The 27,792-nt window shown below is 58.2% G+C and overlaps 2 protein-coding genes across 3 annotated transcripts; both read left to right on the forward strand.

The window, feature by feature from the left end:
- The first annotated feature begins 1,702 nt into the window (after positions 1-1,702).
- HAUS7 (HAUS augmin like complex subunit 7) lies at positions 1,703-27,459 on the forward strand. 2 transcript variants are annotated; one of them, XM_067723147.1, is made up of 14 exons: positions 1,703-1,858; positions 2,801-2,916; positions 6,928-6,995; positions 9,476-9,537; positions 12,455-12,546; positions 12,966-13,124; positions 13,217-13,313; positions 13,760-13,984; positions 14,878-14,988; positions 18,557-18,881; positions 19,454-22,306; positions 23,229-23,404; positions 24,345-24,469; positions 25,032-27,459. In XM_067723147.1, the coding sequence occupies exons 1-10, from the start codon at positions 1,760-1,762 to the stop codon at positions 18,830-18,832; spliced, it is 1,305 nt and encodes a 434-aa protein (XP_067579248.1). In that variant the 5' UTR covers positions 1,703-1,759; the 3' UTR covers positions 18,833-18,881; positions 19,454-22,306; positions 23,229-23,404; positions 24,345-24,469; positions 25,032-27,459. The 2 variants fall into 2 exon arrangements, with proteins under 2 accessions (XP_067579248.1, XP_067579247.1); XM_067723146.1 differs by lacking the exons at positions 1,703-1,858; positions 2,801-2,916; positions 19,454-22,306; ... (1 more) ...; positions 24,345-24,469; positions 25,032-27,459 and adding an exon at positions 3,697-5,389 and having other exon boundaries at positions 18,557-18,832.
- TREX2 (three prime repair exonuclease 2) lies at positions 22,018-27,459 on the forward strand. The gene is given in 6 exon segments (XM_067723149.1): positions 22,018-22,109; positions 22,111-22,404; positions 22,406-22,595; positions 22,598-23,404; positions 24,345-24,469; positions 25,032-27,459. Coding segments are annotated over 4 exon segments (642 nt in total). The 3' UTR covers positions 22,664-23,404; positions 24,345-24,469; positions 25,032-27,459.
- Positions 27,460-27,792: the final 333 nt, after the last annotated feature.

Consider the following 27,792-nt stretch of genomic DNA (forward strand, 5'->3'; position numbering starts at 1 on the left):
CACGGGACGAAGCCCATGACCCTTTAAGATGGTCTTCTCTCATCAAGGCCCTGACAATCCCACAGTCCCACCCTGTGCCATAGACAGAGCTGCTGAGTCGGGGAAGGGCTGTTTAGACTACTGGCTCCGTGGAGCTGGGTGGAGAAGGGGAATTTTCTTCCAGAATACACAGGGGCTGGTTTTTCCCCGAGCCTCAGGAGCAGAGGATATGCGGAGGGTGGGGAAGGCCACTGCACTGCCATGGTTTCTCCCGCCAAATTCCCTAGTCCTAGGAAAGCTCCACAGGAAAACCCACAAGAATTTGAACGTCTGAGCTGGGCTGTGATGGAAATGAAATTGTTTAAAAAGAAAGAAAAACAAAAACAGAAAAGGGGAAGAAAAGATTTAACAAAACAACCCAAAGACCCCTCCAGCCTTCAGCTGCCAGAAGGGCCCAAGTCGGCAGCCACGTCGGAGCAGACTTGCTTTGCGAGTCTCTGGGTCCCTGGGTCCCTGGGCTGGGGCATCCCTGCAGCTCAAGTTCAGAGGCTCTGTGTCCTCAGACTAGCTTGCAATTCCAAACCGTTCAGTAGGGAATCAGGCCCTGCCCCGCAAGGCCGGGCTGGGGTCCCTTCCTGTTAGCCCAGACGCCTGCCCATCCCCTTCTCCCAGAACAGGGCTAAGTCCTCTCCTGTCACTCAGAGGACTGCAGTTGCCTCCTGCCAGGTCCCTTTGTCTCCTCGCCTCTAGACCTGCCCCGATCCCACCCTCCAGGAGATGGCAGGGTGGGGCACAGAGCAGGGACAGACTCTGGAGAGGATCAAGGAGGGCTGGCAGCAGCTGCCTGCTGCTGGTTCCCCACTCCTTGGGCACCAGCCACCCTCCAGCTCCTTCCTACCTCATGTGATCGGCAGGTCCGGGGCATGGGGGCATTCACTGAGCTGGGGGTTTTGGAGGTGTGTGGAGAGGACAGGCTGACAAATGTCATTTCGGACTCATTGAGTTTGAGGGGCATGAGAGGTGCAAAGACATTTGTAAGTGGACAGGGCAGGAAGGAGGCACAGAACCTTCCAGAAGGTCGAAGACAGACTGGAGGAAGGGTAGGTGGAAGGAGCAGGGCCCAGCATAATAATAGTGAACACGTACATAGTGTTTTTTGCATGCCAGGTATTGTTCTAGGTATTTTATAGGAATTATTACCTCATTCCATCCTCATAACAACCCAAGGAGGTAAGTGGTTTCATTATCCACATTAGGTGAGGGTAAGGAGGCACAGAGAGGTTAGGTAACCCGCCCAAAGTCACACAGCTGGGGCCGGATTCGAACCCATGAAACCTCCCTCTGACTACAGTTGTGAGTGTGGGAAAACGGAGACAGAGCCCCGCGCTGGGAGATGGGGCGCTCAAGTGCCAGTTCTGTCCGGTCACCCAGGCCCCGCTTCTTCCTCCCGCGGAGAAACCGACTAGGGTAGGAGCGCCCTCTCCTGGAAGGCGCTCTCCCGGCCGAGTCCTCCGCCCCGGCCGCGGGCGGGAGGGTGGCGGGAGAGCGGGCTACTGAGCGCCGGGCCCAGCTCCGTCCCCTTCCTTGAGGTCAGCCTCCTGGGCGGAGCCGCGGCCCAGGGAAAGGCGCAGTGGGGGAGGGGTGGGCCGCGTCTCCGGGCCGCTCCCGGGCCCCGGTGAAGGCGGGTGGGCGGGAGGAGCACCGGCTGGCGCTTGATTGGCAGCTGGGCCGGCCAGTCAGCCCGGGGCGTGGGGGCGGGGCGCGGCTCCGAGCGCGAAACATGGCCTTGCTGGGTGCTGGCGGCGGCTGCGGAGGCTACGAGGAGGAGGGGGACGACAGCGTGTTCGAGGCGGCCGTGGAGGTCTTCGCGAAGCTGAAGGTGCTGCGGGGCCGAGAAGCCGCCCCGGGGCGGCCGGGGCCGGGCGGCGGGGCGGGCAGGGCCTGCTGCGGAAGTCGGCGGCGCCCGGCGCGCCGCCCCAGTCGCCGCTGCAGGCTGCGCCCTGTGTCCTGCTGCTGGGGAAGGCTTGTGGGGCGTCCTTCTCGGCTCCTTGGGCGGCTCCAGGCCTTCATTCTGGTACCGCCTGGTACTTCAGGCAGGCGCCATGCGCCTACCGCACTTGAGCTTCTGTCGCTGCAAGACCCGGCCGGGCGCGCGGAGTGAGTGCAGGGGCGGGCGGCGGGGGTCGGGGGCCACAGGCCCGGCACTCGAGGAGCTCGCGGGGTCCGGAGGAGACAGATGGGCGGGGTCCATGCCTCCCCCTCCGAGTCAGCGGCCAGTGCCCGTGACAGCGGTGGTGAGGAGGCCCGCCCCGCGAGGTCAGGCAGCGGTCCCGGGGCCGCTACCCGCGCGCCCCTCCCCTCTCCCACCCCGTCCCGGCTCTCCCCTCATCCCCTCTCCTCTCCCCCCCGCCCCGCGACACCTCCCTCCCGTCCGCGATCGGCCCCGTCGGCCCTTTCCCTCCCCTTTCCCTTTGCTCCCACAGCCTGGAGCCGGGATCGGAATCTCTCCGAAGCCCCTAGTTGCTACCAAATCAAACTACCGCTTGCGCTCCGAGGGGGCGTCCGTAAAGGACGGGGAGTGGCGGGCGGCCGGAGCCGCGGATGAGGGGGACTGAACTCTGGGCGCGATCGACAGCGCTGCCAGTGTGCCGGGCGCGCCCGGCGGGGGTGGTGGGGTGTGTGTGACCCTCCTGGTGGGTGCTGGGCGGCCGGGAACGTGCGTGAACGGAGGTGCGCTGAGAGCCTGACTGCAGATGTGCGTTTCAGCCCTTCGCTGATGTTGGCTTTCTAAAGCTTCCTGGCTTTCCCTTTCCTTGCTTAGGACCTCAGCTGCCCCTTCCTCCAGGGTCTTTATATCACAGAACCAAAGACCATTCAGGAACTGCTGTGTAGCCCCTCGAAGTACCGCTTGGAAATCCTGGAGTGGATGTATGCACGGTAACAGCCTGGTTTCTTCCTCCCCCACCCCTGGGGTACACGGGCACCACTCAACCCGCTGGGGGGAAGATGGGGGTTGTTCTTTATCTGAGGAGCTGTCCTCCATCCCCCGTCACTGTGAGAGCAGCTGCTTAGATAAGAAGTGAAGCCGTGCTCAGATCTGGGAAGAAAGTGCCCCCGAAGTGCTTCAGCTCCTCTGTTTGCCGCCTCACAGAAGCTGAGCTTGGCTTCTGAGCGTTTTTTCTTGCTGTAACTACTAGTTTCAGAGCTGGCAGGGACCTGGGGAATGATGTACTTCAGTCCTTTCATTTTCAGACTGGGAAGCTGAGGGTCAGGCTGGAGTCGAGAACTGTCTCAGGTCTTACCACCGAGGAGTGGCAGGCAGGGCCAAGACCCCATTTCCAAGTCCTTTGGGTCAAGGTGCAGCTGGGTGTGTGTGCCTGGCACCGTGCAAGGGAAGCAAAGCCTGCCCAGGCGTCTGCATGTCACACATACTCCTATACAGCCTTCAAAGACCCAGCTCACACGTCCTGTCTCCTTTTCAGAAGTCTCCAGTTCCCGGGGCAAAACGTATTCCTCCTTCCTCGGGACACCCACAGCCTTTTGAGCGCACCCCTGCCAGAGCCCTCAGCCTGTTGGTTGGGTCTTGGCCTGCTGTCCTGTCTGGCTCTCCAGAGCACTGGGAGCTGCTGGAGGGCAGGCACCCGGTGGGACCCCCACCCCCGCCATCAGCCCCAGGTCGCAGTGCAGCGTTGAACATATGTAAGACATGCTCCAGGCTGTGGGGTGACAAGTAGGTGCACAGACACGTGCTTACCGGGGTTCCATTCCAGGTGCCCCACACACGGATGGGTGTCCTCAAGGAGCTGGGACTTCAGTGGCCACAGAGGCTCAGGCACTGATCCCAGTGTTGGGCGCACCTCTGCAGTCTTGAGTGCTGTGGACCTTGGCAGGGAGGAGGTGGCATTTGATCTGGGAGGGAACGAGACATGGTGGGCACTCGTTTCCACAGGAGCGGGGAGTCAAGGTGTGGGAGGGAGAGCCGGGCGGCAGTGGCCTGAATGGCAGCCCAGGGCAGCTCACGTGGAGCCTTCCAAGCCACGTGAAGGCCTTTGAACTTTACGCTCTGGGCAGGACAGGCACGGGACCAGGGGAGTGCCATACTGAAATTGGTATTTTTGGCAGGGTGACTTGGGAGTCCTGTGGTGGATGGATTTGGAGGGGAGAGGCTGGAGGCAGGGAGACCAATAACGGAGGCTGCTGCAAGAGCCCTGGGAAAAGATGGCAGGAGCCTGGCTTGGAATGGCAATGGCTCTCATGACAGGCACTGTTGGCCCTGGAGGTACCAGCGCCTGGTCCAGGGACCTGGGAGGAGAGAGAGTAGTGGGGATGGCCTGGGCTAGTTCGGGGGTCTTGAACACGCTCCCAGGCGGAGGGAGGCCAGAGTCAGGTCTTAGAGAGGCTCTCGTGGGAGGCAGCCCAGAGTTGCCTGGCCCAGGTGCGAGCTGGGGACTGGGTCCCTCTGCTGGCCATAGGGGGCATGGGTGAGAGCCTCTGGCTGCAGTCCTCAAATGCTTTCAGTGCGTTTTTAAATACAAGAAACAGAATCCTTTTCAGAAGCAACCAGGTAATGTCCGGTTGCTTTTTATGATTCCCAAGCTGGCAGAAGTGCCGTAGGCCTTTCGATGGCCAGAGGATTGCACAGTCCGGTTTCTCCCAGTTTCCTGCTGGCTTCTTTGCACGTGGCTTCACCACTTCAGCCTCCTTTAGGGCCACCTATTCACCCCTGTCTGGGCGGAACCTGGAAACTGCACGCGGCATTGGCTGGGGGGCTGGGCGTGGTGGCTCTTGGGGTCCTCTATGCCAAGCTGGCCCTCAGCACGGGCGGGGCAGAGCCGTGGGGCCCCTAGATTGCTGAGGTTAAGGCTCCCGAAGAGCTGTGCTTGCGTTCAAGGCCTTGAGCACCGTTAGTTTCTGCCCTGCTCCCTGCTGCTTCAGGAAAATCAACTCGAATGAAAGCCCTTTCGAGTGAGGTCACTCAGGCTTTCGGGGATTTATTCTTTAGCGTGTTGAAGTGGTTTGCTGAGGTCCAGCCTGATGGATCACTGAGCGCTCTCTGCTCTCTGGTGCTCTGTGAGTGGGAAGGTTGCCTAGCAACCAGGCCCAGGGCCAGCCTCCTAGCTTTTCACACAGCGGGGCTCCTCCTCCCGCCCTTACTCGCCCAGCCCTCTTTGGCAGAACGGGTGGCTGCCCCGCCCCCTCTTCCCTGCAGTCCTGCAAGTGCGGGGCGGGGGGGGGGGGGGGGCTGGTGCCTCAGGTCGGGTCAGGGCGGCTCCACTAGCTTCCAGGGCCCCAGCGTAGTTGGGGCCGGTGTGACCTGGGATGCAGGCGTTTGGAGGCATGGGAAGGAACAGGGAAGGAACAGTGAGCCTTTTCCACCGAACACCGGCCCTGCCCTCTCCCACCGTGACGAGTGAGTCAGCAGGTCCCTGGGGCTGAGGCTTGGTCCCCCGTACTGCCATAGCAGGGCGGGGTCCTGGCCCCAGTCATCCTGGGGCTCCCTGGCAAGCAGCTGGAGCGAAGTTCCCATGGCCTCGGTGCTGTGCCAGGCGTGGAGCTTGGGGCTGGGGACGCGGCGCTCAGACTGCACCCCTCATGGAAGAGACCCAGTGGGAGGCCTATGCTGTGCGTCACTTGTGACGCCTGCCAGTGTATCGCACCCCTTACTGCCTTTGGATGTGCTCTGTGTCTGGAAATGGTCTTGCCCGTCAGCTGGGCATCTTAAGGCAAGATGCTTACAGGTGGCCACTGTCCCGTTTATCTGTGTGGCATCATCAAGGCTGGGGCTCCACCAAGCCGGGGGGACAGCTGGGATTGCTGTTTGCCCACCTGGGAGGCTGGCTCAAAGCTGTGACCTGGGGTAGCATCATCTCCTGTTAACTTATGTTAGTTTAAAAACATTCCCTCTGTTGAGAGAGCTCAGCATGGGCATTTACTAATGGCAGATTATTCTGTGACATGGGGCTGTGGTCATCCGTTCGTTAATGCCCGCTGGCCACCATTTCAGTGCTGGCTGCCACGTTAGGGCCTAGAAATACAGAACAGAAAGTCAGCTCCTGGCCTCGGTGAGCCTGAAATCTGGGCGGTCAGAGCGCAGTGGAAAGACAGCTCCCAGGCCCCGCAGTGACGGAAGGATGCCAAGCTGGCTGCAGGCATGTCCAGCCCGCCCCTGGCTTCCCTGGGGCGGTGATGTCAGCCGTGGGCTTCATGGGATGAGCTGGAGCCAACTCGGTGTGCTTGGCTTGGGCGGGAAGAAAGCGCTGCAGGCGGAGAAGGGCAGGCACACACGTAGAGGTGCGAGAGGGGGCCCAAGCCAGGCCTGCAAGGACGCCAGAGCAGGGAAGGCCGTTTCGGACATCCTCCAAATAGACCTGCGCCATGATTGCAAGAAAAGCCAGCCCCCGGGTTCCTCCTGATAAAGAGCTCAGTGCTCTGAGGAACTCAGTGTTTTCTCTTGGGCAGTCATTTCATGTCTTTTATTGTGAGATTTTTTTTTTTTTTTTTTTTGTGGTACGCGGGCCTCTCACTGCTGTGGCCTCTCCCGTTGTGGAGCACAGGCTCCGGACGCGCAGGCTCAGCAGCCATGGCTCACGGGCCCAGCCGCTCCGCGGCATGTGGGATCTTCCCGGACCGGGGCACGAACCCGTGTCCCCTGCATCGGCAGGGGGACTCTCAACCACTGCGCCACCAGGGAAGCCTTATTGTGAGAATTTTAATTTCAGTATTCACATTCACATTTCTGAGGTAAGCGTTCAGAAATATTTTGGTTTTTTGTTTCTCTGATAATTTACGGAGTTGAGATCACATGAGATTATCCATTTTAAAGTGAGTGTTCCAGTGGTATTTAGCACCTAGGCACAAAGATTCGCTTTTGAGAGCATGTGTAAGGAGGGGTGTGAGGGGCCCCTGCAGCCCACTCAGGCCTGACTGGGCTTTGCTCTTTCCCTGCAGGGTCTGTCCCTCCTGGCAAGACAGGTTCAGCTCACCTAAGGGGGCCTCAGCCGAGGTGAAGATCCAAGGTGGGTCTCCGCTGTGGGAGTCTCGTGTTGAATGGCGGGTTCGGGGCCATTCTCACCTGGTGCACGGCCTCCTTAGCAGGTCGCGAATTTCCCATTGGACTGGTGGTTTCTCCTGCATTGTGCGCACTCCGTGGATATTACCAGAGCCTGCTAGGACCCACCCTCCCTTGCACACGTGAAGGAGACCCTGCCAGCCCATCCACGGAGGTGCTGGGGGCAGAGACAGCCGTTCTCGCCGACGCCACCAGCGGTCCATCCGCGTTGCACTGGGGTGTGTGCGTGCACGCGACATGAGGCATTCCCGGGAGCGCGCTGGGCAGTGCTCTGTGGGCCTGTGGGGCCTTATCTTGGAACCGCTTCTTTTTGATCGCTTTTTGGCAGAAACTGTCCTTAACCCAGCCATGAACATTAGGTAAAGGGGAGTGCATTGCAGTCCTCAAGATGGTGGCTGGCTCTCCGCCCACACAACAGTGTTTCCAAAGGTCCATCCTTCCAGGGGCCTGTGTTCCCTCCCCCCACCAGCTCCAGGGTGGGTTAACTGGACCCCAGATTCCTGACCCGTGCCGCTGCTGGCACTGCCAAGTTAGTTATCTGGGGACAGTTGTCCCTGAGGCTGCAGTGGGCCAGAAGAGCAGGGGTTGTGTCTTGGAGCCTGCGGGGCTGGCCTGGGGGCCGGCCTGGGCCGCACAGAGGCGCTGCCCTTCTCCCCAGCACTGTCATGTCCGCCACTTTCCTCCTGATGGGACCGTGTCGAGGCCGGGCGAGCCTGGTCATCAGGCCACACCTGGATCCTCTAACACACATGCACGCACAGGTGCCAACCCTGGCCCTTTCCGTTCCCTGCCTCAGTTTCCTCTTCTGTAAAGTGTGGGTGCTCAGCCTTGCCCACCCCATGGGAGTGTGCTGAGTGGCAGAGCAGGTGGTAGACATGAGTGCTTGTGAAGGAGTATCATTGGGAGAAACCGGGACAGGTAGGGGGGTTAGAAGCCACAAATTCACGTGACAGGTGTTTATGGAGCACCCACTGTGCACCCGGCACTGTTTTAGGTGCTGGCGGTGCAGCAGTGAGTTGTGCTGCTCTCACGGAGCTCACTTGCTAGCTGGGAGAGACAGCTGATGCACAGAAGGCGGCCAATTCTCAGTGCATCAGATGGTGAGAAGCGCCGCAGACAAGCCAGGTGAAGGCAAGGTGGTGCTCGGGTGGGTTGGGAGGAGGGTGGAGCTGTTGACACAAGGTGGCAGGGGAAGGCCTTTGTTTAAAAAAACAGCCATGCAGGAAGGGAGGAAGGGAGCCAGGCAGGTATCAGGAAGGTTAGCGTTCAGGGCAGGAGGACAGCAAGCGCAAGGGGCCTGAGGTAGGCTTGTGTGTGGCTGGCAGCTTGGAGGAGCAGCCAGGAGGCCGGGTGGCTGACGTAGAGTGTAGAGTGAGGGCAAGGGCTGGGATGGGGTCAGAGGGGCCACGGGGCCAGATGAGGCCGGCCTTGTGGGCCGCAGAAGGATGTTGGCCTTTATTCTGAGGAGGGCTGCAGCCTGCCTTTGGGTCTAACAGGGCACGAGTCCGGCCACGATGAGACTCGGATGTGGGCTAAGTGAGAGGGAGGCCAGGGCGTACGCAAGGATTCGGGGTGAAGGGGTGTGGGCTGAGCACGTGTGCTGGGGGTATAACTGGCATTTGTACCGTGTCTCCAGGATGACTGGAGATGCTCTGCTTCTAGCAGCAAACCTTCCAAAGCAGATGTGTGTCCTGCCACTGAGGCATATGAGGGTGGGAGCTGTGAGGGTAAGGGCATTGCTGCAGGGCTGGGGGGAGGGGTATGGAGCGAGCACTGACCCCAGGCTTTCTGGCTCCAAGTTCTGGCCTTTCTTCGTATACCAGGTGGTTACTCAGAAAATGCCCGGGGCTCCCTGGAAGCCGTGGCCCAGCATTCCTTGCACCACGCAGGGACTCAGTTTCCCAATTTGTGAGATGAAAGGGTTGCCATCTCCTAGGGTTGCCAGCAAAATGAAGGGACATGCTGGCATGAAAGGTGTGCAGGAGATTGACAAATGTGAGATGGTTCCTTTTGCTTTGGCTTGGCGAGGTCTCTGAAACAGTGACACACAGCATGTTTGGAAGGTTCCCTGGCCTCTGGGGGCTCCTCAGGCAGCTGGCTGGCTTCTGCTAGAAGCAAGAGTTCCCTATATGGAAGAGCACTGAGTGCGACCTCTTATTTCAGGTGAGGAAACTGGCCCCCAGAAAAGGGCAGTGACTGGGTATAGGTCACACAGCAAGAGGCAGTCCTGGCACCTGGTGTGTCCTCCACCTGCATCCTTGTATACCTGGGTCTTGCAGGCCCAACCCGGCCTCATGGGTGCTGGGCCCGCTGACGCTACAGCAGGAGCACCCTTACCAGGGAAGCTCTCGGCACCCTGCATGGGTGTGTGGTGTCCTTGCTGTTTGGGTGGGTGTCTGTGGTAACTGGGTCCTTGTGTTCCAACAGAGATGGTGAAACTGGGCCATGAGCTGATGCTGTGTGGGCTGGATGACCACGAGCTCCTGAAGGTAACAGAAGGCCCTCTGTCCCCATGGGCCGGGGGCCTCGGTGACGCTGGGGTGGGCATGGGAGGGCTTTCTTCCCTCAGGCCCAGGAGCTAGCGCCCACAGTCCCCGCTCCTTAGCCCCCTGGGGCAGGAACCCCTAGGATTCCTTTGGGTAGACCCCAGTCATCCCTAGCGCCGAGAGGGGAGGGTGGCTGAGGAGGCCGGGAAGGATCTTTGGCTTGTGATGACCGAAGGGGCAGGAGCACATCCTGTCCTTGGTGGACGGCTTCATGCACACCGACACCGTGGTAAGTACTTTACATGCCAGTAACTGTCACACCCGCACTGGCAGGAGGTACTTGTCTTAGCCCCATCTCATGGGGAAGGTGACAGACAAGTCTCTCAAGGTTACCCAGTGACAGAGCCTGGCCTCAAACCCAGGCTTCTGGCTCCTGAGCCCTTGCACTTTCCCCCATGTGCTGCCCACCCGTGGGCTTCCATGCAGAGGCAGGCCTAACCCACCCCCATATCAGTCAAAGAAACCCTGCACCTACCCTTAAAATTTAAAAAGAATATTTGAAAGAATTATTTTCGCATTTTGGGTACTACAAGCAACGCTGTGACTGTTCTTTATATGTTTGTGACAGAAGACGTGTTTTCAGTTCTCTTGGGTATATAGCTAGGAGTGGAATTGTTTAACTTTTTGAGGAGCCGCCATTTTACAATTGTTTACATCCTCACCAGCAATGTGCGAGGGTTCCAGTTTCTCCGCATCCTCACCAGCACTTGTTCTTGTCTTTTTGACACCAGCCATCCTGGTGGGTGTGAAGGGTTAGCGTTTCCCTGATGACTAATGATGTTGAACATCTTCTCATGTGCTTATTAGCCATTTATGTATCTTTTTTGGAGAAAAGTCTCTATTCGCTTCCGTTGCCCACTTTTTAATTGGGTTATTTGTCTTTTTATTATTGAGTTGTAAGAACTCTTTATATATCGTGGATATAAGTCACATCAAATATTCGATTTACGAATGTTTTCTCCCATTCTGTGGCTTGTCTTTTCACTTTCTCGATGTGTCCTTTGGAGCACAGAAGTTTTTAGCATTGTTGAAATCCAGTTTATCTAGTTTTCTTTTGTTGCTTGTGCTTTTGGTTTCATATATAAGAATCTATTGCCAAATCCAGCCATTAAGATTGACACCTGTGTTTTCTTCTAAGAGTTTTATAGTTTTAGCTCTTATATTTAGGTCTTTGACCCATTTGGAGTTAGCTTTATGTGTGGTGTAAGGTATGCATCCAACTTCATTCTTCTGCATGTGGCTATCCAGTTTTCCCAGCACCGTTGAAAAGACCTTGGCATCCTTGTGGAAAATCAGTTAACGTAAAAGTGAGGGTTTATTTCTGGATTCTCTACTCTATTCCATTGGTTTATATGTCTGTCCTTATGCCAGTACCACACTGCCTTGATCACTGTAGCTTTGTAGGAAATTGTGACATGTGAATCCTCCAACTTTGCTCTTTTTTAAGGTTGTTTTGGCTATTAGGGGGTCCCTTGAATTTGCATATGAACTTTAGAATCAGCTTGTCAATTTGTGCAAAAAATCCGATCGGGATTTTGGTGAAGATTGTGTGGAATCTGTAGATCACCTTGGCAAGTATTACCATCAGCCATATTAACTCTTTCTATCCTTGAGCATGGGCTGTGTTTCCACGTGTTCAGGTTTTCTTTAGTTTTCCTTAGAGATGTTTTGTAGCTTTCAGTGTACAGGCTGTGAGGGACACTTACCCTTTCCTGGGCTTGGGGGGGGTCTCCTGGAGCCGGGTCTGTTGAGGAGGGGACGGCACGCAACCCTGGCCGCTGGTCAAGGCTTTGTGAGATCCTGAGTGGCGCTTGGTCTCATATTTCAGCCCAGGATTTCCTCTGTCTAGACAGTGTCCCACCTCCCACCTCCTATTCCCAGGAATAGGTGTATAGGTGGTGTCCTTGCCTGTTTGGGCAAGGACACTGGCAGGAGGTAGCTCTTGGCTACACAGCCGAGAGCCAGGCAGCCGCAGCCGTGAGACTCGTGAACGGGGAACTGAGCTGCAAACATGATAGCAGAATGTGGCCCTGTCCCCAGATCTGCTCCCCACACAGGGCTGCCCGGCCTGAGATGCCACCAGGAGCCTCTCAGCCCTCTCCCTCTAAGCCCACTTTATTTATTTATTTTAAACATCTTTATTGGAGTATAATTGCTTTACAATGGTGTGTCAGTTTCTGCTTTATAACAAAGTGAATCATCTATACGTATACATATATCCCCACATCTCCTCCCTCTTGCGTCTCCCTCCCACCCTCCCTCTCCCACCCCCCTAGGTGGTCACAGAGCACCGAGCTCTCAGCCCACTTTAAATGCAGGTGCTTCTTGGAGGGCTCTATACTGAGTCACCGGTGATGCTGGCTGAGCGCATCTTTCTGGTGCGTTCCCCAGAATAGCGGTGTGTCAGGGCAGGCCGGCGAGGAGCTCGAGCGGAGAGCCGGGCCCAGCTTACCTCCCAGCATCCTTGCTTATGCAGGGCTCTAGGGAGCAGGCTGGGCCCCTCAGGTTGTATTTACATCATGGGGATCAGCCGTGAGCCTCCTCCCCTTTCTGGAAGGAGGAAGGAGTTGAGCTCCTGGCCAGACAGCTCCCTGCCGGGAGTCCCAGCCGCCTTTGGGGCAGGGGGCTGAGTCGGCTGCCACTTGGGAAGCCTGGCTGTAAGGCCTGGCTGCTTGCCGCCCCCTGGGGACGAGCTCTTGTTCCCCGCAAGGAGTGGGTTCGGCGCAGGCCACAGCCATGGCCTGTCTTGCTGTGCCAGGGGCCCCAGGCCAGTCCACGAGGCTACTGGGTAGGGGCCAGCTGCGGGCTGGGGGCACGTGGCATGCCTGGCCAGTGAGTGCATGTGGCCTTTCCTGCCCAGGGCCGGGCCTGTGCCCAGAAGCAGCTGCGCTTCATGGACCAGCTGCTGGACGTGGTCCGGACCCTGACTATCGGAGGCTCCAGCTGCCGCAGGTAAAGGCTCGGGACGGGCCCTCCCTGGAACGGCCGGTGGGCGCCCTTGGTCCTCCGTCTGGCGCTGGAGGGGCTAGGGGCCCAGCCCCGGGCACAGCTCCGGCTGGGGCTCTGCTCCCCGCTCCCGTAGAGGCGGCTGCTCCCTGGCCCAGGAGCTGTGGGCCGCAAGCCGAGGCAGGAAGCCCCACCCCCACCCCGGGGTGCCACCCGAGGTGCCAGGCTGTCGGCATGAAGGTGTGGTGCGGGCCTCGGAGAACACGGGCTGACCTCGGCGGAGGGTGGGCACCCGCGGTGTCTCCACACGTGGGTGGGCTCTCGGAGACTGGAGGAGATGCCTTCTCCTGGCCTCTCTGCCCGGTCTCATCTGGCCTCTTGGGTCTCTGGCCGGTGATGGCGTGGCCCTGGGGCTGCCTTTGCAGTGTGAAAGAGCACTTCGAGGACACCCGGGAGAAGAATGAGGCGCTGCTGGGGGAGTTCTTCTTGAGCCCCCACCTGCAGATGCTCCTGAGCCCCAAGTGTGACGCGTGGCCCCTGGGCGTGCAGCCACTTCTCGACAAGCAGAGCGATGCCTGGCAGAGGTACGCGCCCCGCTCGGTCTGTGCGTGGCCCACAGGTGCCCCAGTGCCCGTGATGGCACAGGGCAGAAGTGTCCCCCCTTCTGTCCCTGCAGGGCCAGCCCCTCCATCGAGTCAGAGGACGACAAGGTGGCAGAGCTGGCCCGGCAGCTGCAGGAGAGTGCCTCGAAGCTGCAGTCGCTCAGGGTGGAGGTGAGGCGCCAGCCGCAGGGGCGCAGGGGCCCCGCTACATGTCCTAAGGCGAGGCACGTCGCCCACCCCAGCCTCAGACACCCCGTCTTTACGATGAGTGTGTCGGGAGGCCTAAGCGAGGTGGTGGGTGCCCACCAGTTTCTAGAATGTGATGGGTACTCAGGCTCCGTGAAGGCAGGAGTGGGGAGGCTCTTTGAGGAGTGGACAGGACCGTCCTCGGGTGGGCTTTCGGCGTGTGGCCCTCCCCGCAGCCCTGGACCCAGCCTCATTACTGAGGTCGCGAGGAGGATGTTGAGGCCCATGCAGGCCTCTGGTCTTCTGTCTGTCTCCCAGTTCGGGGAAGCATGGAGTGGGCGGCAGACCCCGCCTCACAAAGTGGGTTAGGGACCTGGTGCCCCGCGACAGGCAGGGCAGCCTCAAGGGACCCTCCGCCTCTGGCTTTGCAGTGCTTTGCGCAGCACAAGCAAGGAGCCGCTGTGGGTGGGGCCGACGCCAGCACCCTAGACCAGAAGCTGCGCCTGGTCATCTCTGACTTCCGGCAGCTCATCGTGGCTTTCCTGCAAGTCTATGACGATGAGCTGGGAGACTGCTGCCAGCGCCCAGGCCCCAGCCTCCGCCCGTGCGGCCCCATCATCCAGGCCGGGTACCAGACTCTGACCTCGTGCAGCCAAGTAAGCGTCACCCTCACCCCTCCCCCTCCCTCCCAGGCGCCACCCTAGCCCCCAGTGAGGGACCTGAGGGCTTGGGCAGGCTTGGACTCCCTGCGAGTGGGTGGCGGGTTGGGGCAGGCATTTCTCACGGTGCCGTGGCCTGCACTGGGTCCCAGCTGAATGTGGGAGACCCTCGTCCCGCCTCCAGCTTCTGCCCCTGTATTGGCCTCACTCTGTCTTCACGAAACACCCAAATGTATCACAGCCTGTTCGTTCTTGTGTGGCCAAGAACTATGCCAGACAGATAGACAGAAGTTTGCCTGCCTGTGCCCTTGACCCGGTTCAGACAGATGAGAAAAAGTGGCCTCACGCTGCTGCGCTGACTACATCAGCATTGACTCAGAGCCCCAGAGGCTGGCCTGGAATGCTAGGTTTGGTTACGGTTGTGAGTACAGTCACCATGCGTGGAACTCTGACATGTGCTCAGGGCTTCCATGATGCTGGCCTTGGTTTTTTAACAAAAAAGCTCCTAGACTTCCGAACCTCTGACCGGCTTGTCCTTTGCAGTTCTACCGACAGGCTGAGCTAGGGCACATCCTCTCCCAGCAGAAATGCCCTTTTACTTTGGGACAGTGTTTTTCCCACCGTGACCCTGGCTTTGCGTGGCCTCTGTGGGATGGGGTCCGTGATAGTGTGGCGTCCCCGCTGGGCCAGGGGGGAGGAGCTAGCCTGGGGAGCTCTGATGGGTGAGTCTCCAGCTGGGAGACCTGCCCTCACCCTGGGCTGGTGGGTGGACGCACATGTTTGGCGTCAACCTGGGTGGGAAGCAGGAGACACCTTCTGTGGGTCAGACCACCAGCATTCAAGCCCACAAGTCCCCTCCCTCCCTCCCTCCCTTCCTCCCTCCCTCCCAGCTGTTGAAAGCGGTCGTGGAGGTCACTGACACCTCGGTGAAAGCCGTGCGGATGGCGAAGCAGCAGCAGGGCAAGCAGATCTGTTGGGGCAGCAACAATTCTGTGATGAGTCTAGGTATGTGGTCACCACTTTTCTGTGGCTGTGGCCACCCGTCTGGTGGGCAGGGACAGGGCCTTCACGGTGTACCTCCGCTTAGTGCCTGCCTCCTTCTGTGCTTGACCCGCATTTGGGGACTGGCCCCTCACTTTTCTTCTTCTTTTTCCAATGCTTAAGGTTTTCCTTCCCTTGAAAACTCTTCTGACGGATTATAAAATAAAAACATTAATTGTAGGAAATTGGGATAACGTAAAGACGTAACGTAAAGACGTGCAGAGGTAAACTAAAAACATTACGTAATGTGGTGGCCCAGAGATGGTCGGTGTTAATATTTTGGTCTGTTTCCCTCTGTTCCGTTTCCTCTCGTCATCTTTTATTTCTTTGTGTAAGGTGAGTAGAATTACAACATGTGTACACTATTATATTCTTTCCCGTGGATCTCATTTTAAGCGTTTTCCCATGTTCTTGAAGTCACATTTTTAATCATCAGACACTTCCTTTCAGGCATTTGCTATAATTTACTTAACATTTTCTACTGCTGACCCTGTAGGTCATTTTTAGTTTTATACCGTTTCACATGATGCTGTCGCAGGATTTACAATAGTGACAAATGGAAACAATCCAAGGTTTTACCCTTGGGTAATGCTTGAGTAAATTCTGGTATATGAATATGGTGGGACGGTATTTGTTGTTTCAAAACTTGATTACAGTGACATGAGCAAATGTGTATGGTGTAATGTTAAAAGGAAAATGCAGGTTAGAAATGAAATATACAGGGGCTTCCCTGGCGGCGCAGCGCTCGGGAGTCCGCCTGCCAATGCAGGGGACACGGGTTCGTGCCCCGGTCTGGGAAGATCCCACGTGCCGCGGAGCGGCTGGGCCCGTGAGCCATGGCCGCTGAGCCTGCGCGTCCGGAGCCTGTGCTCCGCAACGGGAGAGGCGGCAACAGTGAGAGGCCCGCGTACCACAAAAAACAAAAACACACACAAAAGAAATATACAGTATGATTTGACTTATCTAAAGGGAAAAACATGTAGAAGAATCGCTTCTAGGAGTTCAGCTGGACATGGACGCTGGTTTGCTCTGTGTTGGAATCAGAGGTGTTTTAGTTCCTTTAGTCTTTCTTTATCCTGCTCTGCAGCCTTCACGCATTCCCCAGTGAACATGTATTACACAGAGAATTTCTCCTCTGTTGGTCAATGTTTAAAAAAGGTCACAGTGAACATGTTTCGACATTTGCGCTTCCATCCCGAGGCGGGGTTCCCGCTGTCTTGTCAGTGAGGCCAGCGGTCTCCATCTTACTGATCCTCGTCAGCGCTGGCTTTGAACCTTCCAACCTTTCTGCTGTTGGATAGGGGCAAAGTTGTATCTGAATTTAATTTTAAACTTTTTTTCCTGAGTAAGTCTATTTTTCTTAGGTAAAAAAAACACTCAGAAAAGGTTTTTGTTGTTGTTGTTCTTTTGTGATAAGAAAAATGGCCTTTTCTCTCTCTGAGTCTTAGAGAGAGAAAAGTGAAAAGTTGGATATTTCCCCTTCAATCCAGTTCCAATGACTTTAAAGCCAGTACTTGTGTAACCACAACCCCGGCTAAGAAATGGAACATGCCTCGCACGCTAGAGACTCCCACCACCTCTGCCTGCCCGCGGCCAAGCGCTGTCCCTGCCCGCTGAGAATTCTCTCCCTGTGCGCCCACCGCCCACGTGGGGGTCTGTGATCTGCTGACATTCATCGGTTCGTAGCCGAGGCCCTTGCACAATCCCCTCTCTCTTCCGTTCTCCGACCTCTCTTGCCCTTTGGCTTTTGGCGGTCTGATTATAGTGTGTCTTGGTGCGGGTCGCTTTGCGTTTCTCTCATTTGGGGGTTTTTGAGCTCCTTGGGTATACGTAGCTTCGTGTTTCTCATCCACGCTCGGCCAGGTGGCTGACGACTCTTCCTTCCTCCTCACTTCTTGTTGCTCCCACCCTCTTAGAGGCCGAGCAGAGGCACCGGCTCAGGGCCGTCTCAGGTCTCTCCTGGGTGCCCGCACAGCCCCGGGCGTGCGCGTGGCCTTCTAGATTCCCAGGACTGTCAGAGCTCTGCAGAGCCCTCGTGGGCATCTCCTTTCCCATCCTCTCCTTCTGCGCCTTCTGGTTGGTCTACTGTTTGCCCCAACTCTTATCCACCGCCTGAGGCAACGGCGACTCCAGCATTTGCCTGTCAATCCCCCCCACCCAGTGCACCCCCAAGGACTGGCTTCAGGCCACATAGCCCCGAGCCCTCCCTCGGGGGGCTGTCTGCGTGAATTCGCGGGCCTTCTCGCCGCTCTTGGCCTCGTGCACGCACTCACCACGTGTATACCTGGGCACCCAGGAGTGCCTCTTTCTGACTGAACTGCAGCAGAAGCCTCCATTTAAACATCCATCCTAACGTTTATCCTCATCACCGCTGTTGCTGTGAGTCTCACCCCGTGTGTGTAGTTGTTGTTAGTACTGTGCTTGCAGCCCATGCTCTCGTTAGTACATTAGTGACCGCGAGTGCTCTCCACGGCGTGCCACCTGCCCCGTGCTCACAGGACAGCGGCAGCCTTCGCCTTTCCCGTCTAAGCTGCGTGAACCCCTCTGCTTCCCCTGTTGTGCCTGCAGAGAAGTGTCTGCTCGCCATGGAATCCAGGGAGTCTAGAGTGCAAGCGCTGTGGTCAGCGTCGCTTCCTCGTGTTGTCTGACACTCGTTCTTGGGCTATAGACACAGCAGAGAAATGACCCCTGGCAACTCCACGCCAGGGGCCAGTTGGAAGGGCCTTGGCGTTTCCCTTGTGTCTACCTGAGAGAGTAAGGGCCTTGGTCTCTGCGGCCTCGGGCCCACCACTGTGGGAGGTCCGTGTGTCTGTGCTACTTCACCTCCCCGTATAAGAAGCTAGGCCACCGATCTGGGTGCCAGTAGCCAGGCTATGTTGGTCACACGTCCCCACACCTGAAGTGAGGGGCTTGAGTGAGGGGACTGGGTGCGCCTACAGGGCTGGCGCCCAGAGCCGTGGCCTCGAGTGTGTGGGCAGGGCCTTGGCGATGTGGGTGGGCAGCTCGTCCCATCGTCATTCACCCGTCACCGGCTCGACTGGGCGGACCCAAAGCCCCTTCTGCCTCCCAGGCCATCAAAATATCAATGCATTTTGAAAACAAACAGGTTTCTGGAAGCAGCGAAGTCCATGGAGGCAATTCGATGGATGCAATGGGGGGAGAAAGCCGCAACCACGAGGACAGCCCCACGGCGGTGTGGCCGGCAGTCCCAGGGCGGGGACGGTGGCAGGTGGGCTGGAAGCGGAGGGCGTGAGCAGAGCAGGTCCGTACAGATTGGCGCTCCCAGGGAGACTAGCCTGCTCTTCTGTGAGGAAAATGATCGACATGCATGGCAAGCTCGGGCTCCTGACACGGCTGGTGGCCAGGTGAAAGCCACCTCTTTCTGGCCTCTGAGGGCCTCCTCTCCCCAGCCTGGACCAACACCATGGAAGAGAGAAGAAAGACCTGGAAAAGTAGGCCTCATGGGTCATTCAGATAACAGAACTTTCCAGCCAAGTTGAATTAACATAGTATCTTGTCCAAACATACCTAGGAAACACCAACAAGGAGAAGCGCAAGCAGGCACCCTTAGGAGTTAAGAATGGGGCGGATAAACAAAACAAGGACAAAGAAAAGCAGCACAGAGGCCTGATGCGGAGAAAGGAAGGAAGGAGGAGGGCGGAGGTCGCAGAGCTGAGGGCTGAGTACAGAGCAGGTGGACCGCGAAGACGCATCCCCAGGCCTAGTCTCCTGCAATCTGGAGTAGCTGGGACGCAGCAGCAGGGCCCAGGCTTCCAGAGACAACACGACCCAGCCAAGCCCTGAGCCAAGAGAAGGCAAGGCAGGACGAGGGCCCGGAACAAAGGAGAGACGTGTGAGCTGAGGACGCGCCCGGGGTCGGGGGAGCCCCGGGAGCAGAGCGGGGCTGGGGCGTCTAGAGGTTGGGAAAACCTGAGGATTTAGTAAAGGCAAGTGACACCCCCAAATCCTATCTGCGGAGAGATGTGACCGTCCCCAGAGGGAGTGTCGATGGTGAGTAGGGAGGGTGGCTGAGGCCCACCGCATGATTCCTGACTTCAGAGTCGCCCTTGGGGTGGGCGCAACCAAATGCCAGTTGCCGACGTTGCTGTGTGGGAGGGCAGAGGACGGGTGTGCACCGGTTGCTGGTCTGACTAAAATCCACACAGCATCAAAATCAGAACAGCCCCTCGCTCCTGGGCTCCGGGGACGGGGGTGGGCAGGGACGTGGCCAAGCGAGTGGACCCCGGCCTGGGGCTCGGCCTGGCGCCCGCGGGGGCTTCCAGCCGTGCTCACCGGGCCCTGGCTCCCTTCACAGCTCCTGGCTCGGGGGTGGGGGTGGGGGTGGGGCCTGGGACCTGAGGAAGGCCAGTGGAGAGACGGGCTGGGAAGTGCTGGACTGACTTTGCTGTTTTCTTTTCTCTGCAGCCATCAGAATGGGAGGGGTAACCTGGAAATACAAGGTCTTCAACGATGGCCTGCCCAATGGCCTGCAGTAGCCTGGGAGCAGGGCGCTCTGCCCCGAAGAGCCAGGCAGCAGCCAGCCCCCGTGCTCCCCGGGCTGCCCTCCACGTGCTCCGTACCGTCAGCGATTGGGGGGGGGCGTGACGAGGGCCCGGAGGTGGGGCGGGGCGGTGTGAGCTGGGGACAAAAGAAAGCTCAGGTTCTAAGAAGTTGCCTCCAGCCTACTTTTTTTTTTTTAACATCTTTCTTGAAGTATAATTGCTTTACGGTGGTGTGTTAGTTTTTGTTGTATCACGAAGTGAATCCTGCCCTCGTCTGTGCGGCCTGGGCTGCTCGGTTGTCTGCCCCATCCTGCCTGTCCCACGAGCCGCCGCCACTGCCTGTTAAGCTTGGTGATGCCTCGTCACGACCTCTGGCTGAATGCCGCCAGAGCTCCCCGCCCGCCCCCTGCCCCGTTCCGCTGCCTCCCCTGGGGCCGGCCTTGGGGATGCCCCGTGAGGTCTCCTTGCTGCCCCACGGCCTGGCCGCTGGCGCCCGCTGCGTCTGGGTCGCGGCCAGTGGAGCGTGTGCTTCCTCCTCCTTCCTCCCCAGGTCGCCCGGCACTGGCCTGGGGGATTTTTGCTGGTGGCCTGACTGGTTGGCCAGGAAGCTGTTCTCTGCATCTCCCGTGAGCAGGGCGCCGTTCACAGCCACCTCCCTCCCTTCAAGCGCGGGAGCCGGCACCACTGGTGGGGCCCCGCCTCCCTGAGCCCAGCGTCAGGCGGAAGGCCATGGGGGAGGGGCATCCCTCGGCGCTTGGTCGCCGCCTCGCTTGCGCCCACGCTGCCCTGCCCCTGCATCTGCACCTTCGTTTCCCCAAGGACCCTGTGGCTGCTGCAGGCAAGGAGGCTCCAGGGACTGGGCGCTGGGCCCCCTCCCACCTGGGCTGCCAGAGCCCCCAGGCCTGGTCCCCTGCCTGCCTGGGGCATCCCCCAGATGGCTGCCCTGGGAGGTGGGAGGACGGGCAGGCCCCTGGGCACCACAGTCCAGGTTCACTGACAGCTTTACAGACCAGGGGACTCTGGAAGACCTGCGGCAGGAGACTGGGCCTGTGAGCGCCCACTGCCGAGTGCTGGCATGTCTTGCCCCGGGAGGAGGTCCCGGGGATGAGGTCACCCGCTTCCTGGACCACGGAGGGCCCTCTCATTCCCCTCCTGTTCTGACTGTGCCCTTCACCCTCGACTGAGCCATTGGGGCTGGGAAGGCCCCGGAGCCTGGGGTCTGGGTGGCTCCGGGCTGCCGCCACACCCGATCTCACAGGGCTCGGTGGAGGGCTGCCTCCGCCTGCCTCGCTTCCCTTGCTCCTTCCCTGGCAGCCTCCGCTAAAGGCTCCTGAGAAGTTCTGGGTCCTTATATCCGAGAAACAGATACCATCTCCCATTCCTGGTGGAAGATGAGCCCGCACCAAGGCCTGTCCTCACAGCTCACTTCAGCTTCACGAGGGGCAACCGGCTCACTGGTGACGGCGGGGAGCTGTGCCTTGGAGATGCCCCCGTGGGAGATGCCCCAGCCTGGGGCTGGGTGTTGAACCTAAGTTACACTGGGAGGCAGGGCTGGGCGGAGGGCTCGGGCTTCCTCCTCGTGCCTGTGACAACACGTTCCTTCGGCCTGGGCTGCGCTGCTCGCTCATTGTTGGGACCCTGCCTGCGGCCCAGGAGCTGGATTTCCGATCTGTAAACACGGGGCATGTGTCCCAGCGGCTGTGGGCAAGGGAGGGGGCCGCGAGCCGGCCACACAGGTCCTGCAGCCTCAGGCCTCCTGGTTGCCCGACAGGCAGCTGGGGGGAGGGGGGCGCGGCCACAGATTAAAGGCCGCTCGGAGCAGCCTGTGTGGAGCCGGTTGCCCAACAGCCCAGGAAGCCGAGCAGCGCCCGCTCCCGGTAAGCCAGCGTGGCAGCTGCCGGCGGCCCGGAGACAGGCGGGGGGCTGAGTTGGGGCCAGCACCCGCGTGCCAGGGCACAGGCCAAGCCAGGGAGGCTGGGGATCACCGGGAGGGCTTTCTCAGGTGCCCTCTTGTGTGTGTGTACCTGGGGTGCTGTGCCTGAGGCGCCTGGCCACTGTGTGTCCGTGACCATACCGTCTTGGGCTGCACCTCCCCAAGTCCCCAGTGACATGGACCTGGCATGGTCTTCCTGTCCGTATACTGGAGGCAAGAGGCAGAGGCCTCTGGGCTGGGGTCTGGGCACATCAGGCCTTCCTTATGCTGTTTACTAGGTGGTAGTAGTGGGGATGGTCGGGGAGGGACTGAAGGACAAAATGGATGGGGTGACAAGCCCCCTAGGACACCTCATCCTGGACAGAAGTAACAGGGCCTGGTCTCTGGGTCCCAGCTTGGGAAGTGGCAGGAAGTGAACCCAGAAGGGTTGGAACCTTGGCCATGGGCACGGCTGCGGGTGGCCAACTCCAGGCATCCCCATCTCTTTGGCCCTCAGGTTTTGTGCCTCTTGTTTGGGCAGCTGTAGGCTTCACTGTCCCTGTGAAAACATCCCCATGTCCAAGGGACCCCAGGCTGAGACCTTCGTCTTCTTGGACCTGGAAGCCACCGGGCTCCCCAGTGTGGACCCCAAGATCGCCGAGATCTCCGTTTGCCATCCACCGCTCCTCGCTGGAGAACCCCAAGCGCGATGAGTCTGATGCCCCGGTGCTGCCCCAGGTCCCAGATGAGCTCACGCTCTGCATGAGCCCGGAGCGCCCGTTCACTGCCAAGGCCAGCGAGATCACCGGCGTGAGCAGCGAGGGCCTGGCCAGGTGCCAGGAGGCCGGCTTTGACAGCGCTGTGGTGCGTACACCGCAGGCCTTCCTGAGCTACCAGGAGGGCCCCTTGTGCCTCGTGGCGCACAACGGCTTCGATTATGACTTCCCCCTGCTGTGCACGGAGCTGCCTGGGTACGCTGCCGCGGGGCCTGGACCATGCCCACAGCCATGGCACCCGGGCCCAGGGCGGCAAGGGTTACAGCCTGGGCAGCCTCTTCCGCTGCTACGTCCAGGCGGAGCCGAGGGCCACGTGCACACCCGGCTCATGGTTTCTGCACCGCGCCGCCGAGCTGCTCGCCTGGGCTGATGAGCATATGCCCTTAGCTGGGCCCGTGTCGAGCCCATGGACGTGCCACCCGACGGCCCGAGTCTCAAGGCCTGAGCCAGGGGCTCGGTAACGCTGCTGCCCAGGGTGACGAGGCGCACTCCCTGCAGTAGGGCAGTGCCAGCCTCCGCCGTTCAGCCGGGCTGTGTGGCCCGGAGCTGGACCTGGGCCAGTGCCTTGCCGCCCATCCTGGCGGGCCTGTGCGCCTGCCAGGCTTTCCCTGGCCCTGGCCTAACCTGCCCCTCAGCCCTAGAGCCTCCTCCCGGCCCCTCCCCCGGCCCGTGCCCTGGTAGAGGTTGCTGCCGCTGGCGCCCACCCTCCACCCCGTCTTTCAATAAACATTGACAACCGCTCACCAGCTGGCTTTCGCTTGCTCTCCTCCCTACACCCTGCCCGGAGTGGGCCAAGAGGGAGCCAGGCCAGGGGCACGAGCAGAGCACCCCAGGGCTGTCCCCTTGTGGCCTATCTCTGCGGTGAGCCTGGCCGGGGAGCCGTCGGCGTTCACAGCCTGGTCCAAGGGGCCGACAGGCTGGGGCTGTGGACCTCAGGCCATGGGCCTCTGCCCTGGCTGGTCTCCTACTGTGCCATCGATGATCACCCCTTCCCTGCCTTGTCACCCCAGAGACCTAAGAAATCAGCGAGCAGGACCTAAGGGACATCTGTGTGGCCCGAATCTGTGTCGAGGAGACAGAGGGAAGAGGGAGCTGCAGCCCCGGCCTCCAGGGGCAAAGCCCCACTCCTTCCTTTCCTGGAGCCTCTGTCCCAGCTCTGCGAGTGGCAGCAGGGTGAAATGATACGGTAGGTCCGGGGGGAGGGCGGAGGTGCTGGGGAAGGGCCTGAAAGGCACACGTCAAGCATGAGGGGTGGGTACCACGGGGGCTCCAGGCTGCCCCGCGCTCCAGGTGACCCAGAGCGTGTAGGAGAGGTGGCTGGCTGGCGCATTGAGGGCGACAGCTTGGAAGGAGCCCGTTCTGGGCCCCGTGTGCCTTGTGGCACAGCCCGAGGAGGGCCGCGAGGCTGCTCGGTGCGAGGTCAGCTTCTCGGCAGCCGCCTCAGCTGGGGAGCCGGCTAACCTGCCTCTGGGGCCCCACCTGTGTCACCAAAGGATGGGGAAGGCAGGGGCGGGCTGTCCAGGACGCAGAGAGCAGGTGAGAAGGGGCGGGGGTGGGGTGGGGCAGCCACGACCAGGAGTGACTCACACGAGCAAAGCCTTGAGCTTTGAGCCGGCCGGGCTGTCCGGGAACACTGAGTGGGTCAGAGTGACTAGAGCCGCTGCAGTGTGCAAGGTGGCAGACTGGTGTGGCCAGGACACAGGCTGGCAGGGGTGGGGCGGCTACGCCATAAGGGAAAGAGCCACAGGGAACAGTTTGGGAGTGTGGTCTGTGCACTGCCCCCTGCCCCAGGAGAGCACCCACCCGGGAGAGGGCCAGGCCGGGGCCTTGGTCCAGGAGCCTGTGGCAGGTGGAACCGAGAGAGAGGCGCCGTGAGGATGCAGGCGGCCAGGGCCCCTCAGATCCCCTGGTGCCCGGGCAGGGCCCGCTTCCTTTATCTGACCGGGCAGGCTCCTGGCCACCGACTCAATGAGCGGTTGAGGCCAAGAGGGCCTCTCCAGGCCCGAGTGGGCGGGTCGAAGGCCTGATCTGTGGCCACTGCCGCTGTGGTCTCGGGTTTCGTGCCCTCTCACCTTTTGAGGGCCCAGGTGCTATTCCCTCACCAGTCCCCGCTCTCCTGGCCTCAGGTGCCCTCCCCAAGCCCATGCTCGGACTGGCCAGGCCAAGCCGTGTGCCTTCTGTGCCGAGAAGACAGGCTGGGACCTGCCCCCCTGCTGTCTGAAAGCTGTGATGTGCTGATACATGGTGACAAGTAAGCGTAAGCCTGTTTATGTGTGTGTGTGTGTGTGCATGCGTGCGCACGCGTGTGTGCGGTGTATTTATTTCTCTGTCTCTCTGTGTCTGTCTCTATACACATGCGCACAGATACATCCAGATACATCCAGACGTATGTAAGTTTATTATAAACTGTACTGACATAAAGGATGCAAGCACACAGTTTACAAATAAAATCTACAGTTTATATAAAATATACAATAAAATATACGATACACTGTTTGTAAATTCCATATGGCCAGTTGAGTCTCACCAAAACCCCTTCAGTTGACTTGACAAACTGTTGTATTTGTACCTGACCCACGGTTGCAACTGATGGCTGAGTGCGGTTCCCACATAAACGCTGGTTGGTATTTTCACTGATCTTACTAAGACAAAACTGAAACAACAAAGGTGTGTGTCGGAACCTCGCATGTTCCTTGGTGACGTGAGCAAACTCTCTGCCGAATTGGATAGTAGTTTTTGATATTGGAAGTTTTTCCTTTTTCCTTTTCTTTCTTTCTTTTTTTTTTTTTTTTTTTTTTTTTTGCTATTCACAGTGTAGTTGCTACAGATTCAAGTCTACACAATCAACTGAACAATAAGAGATGAAGCCCTGGTTTGTAGGCTGTGCTGATTCCTGCGGGGTAAATCCTCCCACCAGGCCACGTTCAGGCTACTCATGTGGTTGAGAAGAGATTCTGGGTGGTGCACTGTGACATGGGTACGAGGGGGGAAATAAGACATGATGAATTTTGAGTATCTCCTTGGTTTTTTAATACAATTTAAATGAAAGGTTATACAATTTAATTTTTAATCATGGTGGTGTTTAACAATCAACTCTCAAAATTCCCGAACTTTTTTTTTTTTTTTTTTTTAAATTCCCGAACTTTTAACATCTATTGGAATGGCTAAAATACAAAAGACTGGCCATACTGAGTGCTGGTGGGGATGGGAGACGGGACAGACCCTTAGGAAGGCAGTTTGGCTGGGTCTTAAGATGTTAAACATGCACCTACATAATGACCCAATGATTCCACTCCTGGGTATTTATTCACCCAAGAGAAATGAATTCATGCGTCCACACAAAGACTCGTATACCTCTGCTCATGGCAGCTCTAGTCATCGCCACCTCGGGTCCCTGGGCCGGTGAATGGGGGGAGGGACCTCATGTATCCACGCTGCCGAACGTGGCTGTGCAGTAGACTGAGCTCTTGAGACCCAGCACTTTGAGGGGACTCACGGTGACTACGCTGCCCGTCAGGGCCAGACCCAAAGAGTCAACTCCACGGCTCCAGCTCGCCCTGGCCGGCCACCTGCCCCTCGTCAAGAAGCGTCACTGGCTCACAACCACATCCGTGTCTGCCAGTGGGGACGAAGCTGTGATCAGGAGCATACCTGATTGAGAACAGAACTATCCAGGCAGAGGGACAAGGCGACGAGGACAGAATCTGGACCAGGCCATGCAGAAGCCTGGAGCAGCAGCCTGGAGGCGTGTTTCCTCGGGGAGCCGCAGGCCGTGAGGCACCGTGTGCGCAGGACTTCAGCTTGTATCTTTATGAATCCCATCTGTCTGTCTTCTTTTGGGTCACTTTTTGTTCTTTTTTTCCTAATTTCTTAAGAGAAACACTAACCTCCTTTGTCAGCTTCCATCTTGAATAACTAAGGCGCTCAAAGGCTGCAGTTTTGCCCTGAAGGAGATTTTCCTGCGTCCCATAGGTTTGCCATTAAATGTTCCTCTTTGCTTTGCATTAGGAGATGTTTTCTAATTTCAGTTTGCATTTCCTCACCCATCTACTGCTTGCATAGTAGAGTTTGTCTTAATTTCCAAGTTGCTGAGACTTTGTGGTCATTTTTATTGTGGATTTCTAATTGTTTTGGATAACGGTCTGAGGGTGTGCTGCTTAAGGTTTTTTTGGGGGGGCTTCATTAGTTTTCTAGGGCAGCTGTAACTAAGTACCACAAATTGGAAAGAAATTTCCCTTTTTTATAAAGGCCCAGTCCTATTGGATTAGGGCCCACCTTACCTCTTCTGTACTTGACCACCTCTGTGAATCCTGGTCTGCAAAGAAGGGTCACATGCTGAGGACTTGAGAAACAGGGCCAGGAGGACATCTATAGATGTGCGTGTGTGTATGCGCGCGTGTGTGTATGGAATCAGCTTATGCAGCTGTGGTCCGAAGGCCACCGGGAGGCAGAATCCCTTCCTCTTTTGTCATAAGGCCTTCAGCTGACTGCAGGCAGCCCGCCCACATTATGGAGAGCGATCTGTTCAAAGTCTACTGATTTCCCTGTTAATCTCACCTAAAAAATCCCTTCACAGTGACATCTAGACGGATGTTTGACTGAACACTGAGAACCGTAGCCTAGCCAGCTTGACACAGAAACCCTCCAGCACAATGACCTCATCCGTGGAGATGGACCCGCACACTTTGCAAAGTGACCGCCCACCACTGATTCCTTCATCTCCTCTTCTTTCCTGAGGCCTCTGTCCTGTGTGGTGTGCTAGGCAGTTTCTGCGTCCTCACTCTCTTTTCCCTGCTGGGTGAGTGGCTGTGGCTGGGAACAGGACCCACTGGCTGCAGCGCCCCTGACCTGCACATGTCTCCAGATTCCAGCTTCCAGAGTTGCCCCCCTCCCGACGGAGTGTCCTGAGGGGAATTCAGGATGGAGAAAAACAGGGTACTGACCCTAGATAGTTAAGATGCATACCAAGGGAATGATTTCAGTGAGCCCAGACTCTTGAATCTCCCCAGACGTAGAAAAGCACGTCGTTAACTTGAGATGGCTGGTTTTGTGATTAGCAGTAATCTTTTGACGTTAGACTACATGTTTTTTTTTTTGTTTGTTTTTTAAAGCAAAACTTCCTGTATATCGTGGCTCCTCCTTTACCTCTTTGGAACAGTTCCTCAGAGCTCTCTGAAGGCCTGTCTCCCGGGCTACAGTCCTCAGTAATGCCCACAAATAAAACATAATTCTCAACTTTTAGGTTGTGGGTTTTTTTGGTTTTTTTTTCAGTCGACAATCCATTTCTGCTGTGGCTGGTTCCTTCTGTTCGGAAGCTTCTAAGAGGTTCTTGTTTTCCTGGGATTTCAGGAATGTTTGCTTGGCAATGCCTGGGCCTCAGGCACCCACTGGTTCGGAGCTTGGTGAGCCCACCCACTGTGTAGACGAGGGGTGAGCTGTGACAGTGACCACGGTCCCAGGGAGGCCAGGAGGGGAGGGCGGGGCCCCGCAACTCCGTGGGCCCAGCTCTGCCTGGCGTCGGTCCTTGCCCCAGACCTCAGATCCACGTCCTCCCACTTAGGCCCCCTCCCCGTG

Source organism: Pseudorca crassidens, chromosome X (assembly GCF_039906515.1).
Source record: "Pseudorca crassidens isolate mPseCra1 chromosome X, mPseCra1.hap1, whole genome shotgun sequence".
Taxonomy (NCBI): Eukaryota; Metazoa; Chordata; class Mammalia; order Artiodactyla; family Delphinidae; genus Pseudorca; species Pseudorca crassidens.

What these genes read in the sequence shown, in the direction of transcription:
- HAUS7 (XM_067723146.1), top strand. Translation starts at nt 4,929, where the DNA reads ATGAAAGCCCTTTCGAGTGAGGTCACTCAGGCTTTCGGGGATTTATTC. An exon ending in CAGAGCGATGCCTGGCAGAG is followed by an intron (nt 13,125 to 13,216) that starts GTACGCGCCCCG and finishes CTGTCCCTGCAG; the next exon opens with GGCCAGCCCCTCCATCGAGT. An exon ending in GCAACAATTCTGTGATGAGT is followed by an intron (nt 14,989 to 18,556) that starts CTAGGTATGTGG and finishes GTCCAAACATAC; the next exon opens with CTAGGAAACACCAACAAGGA.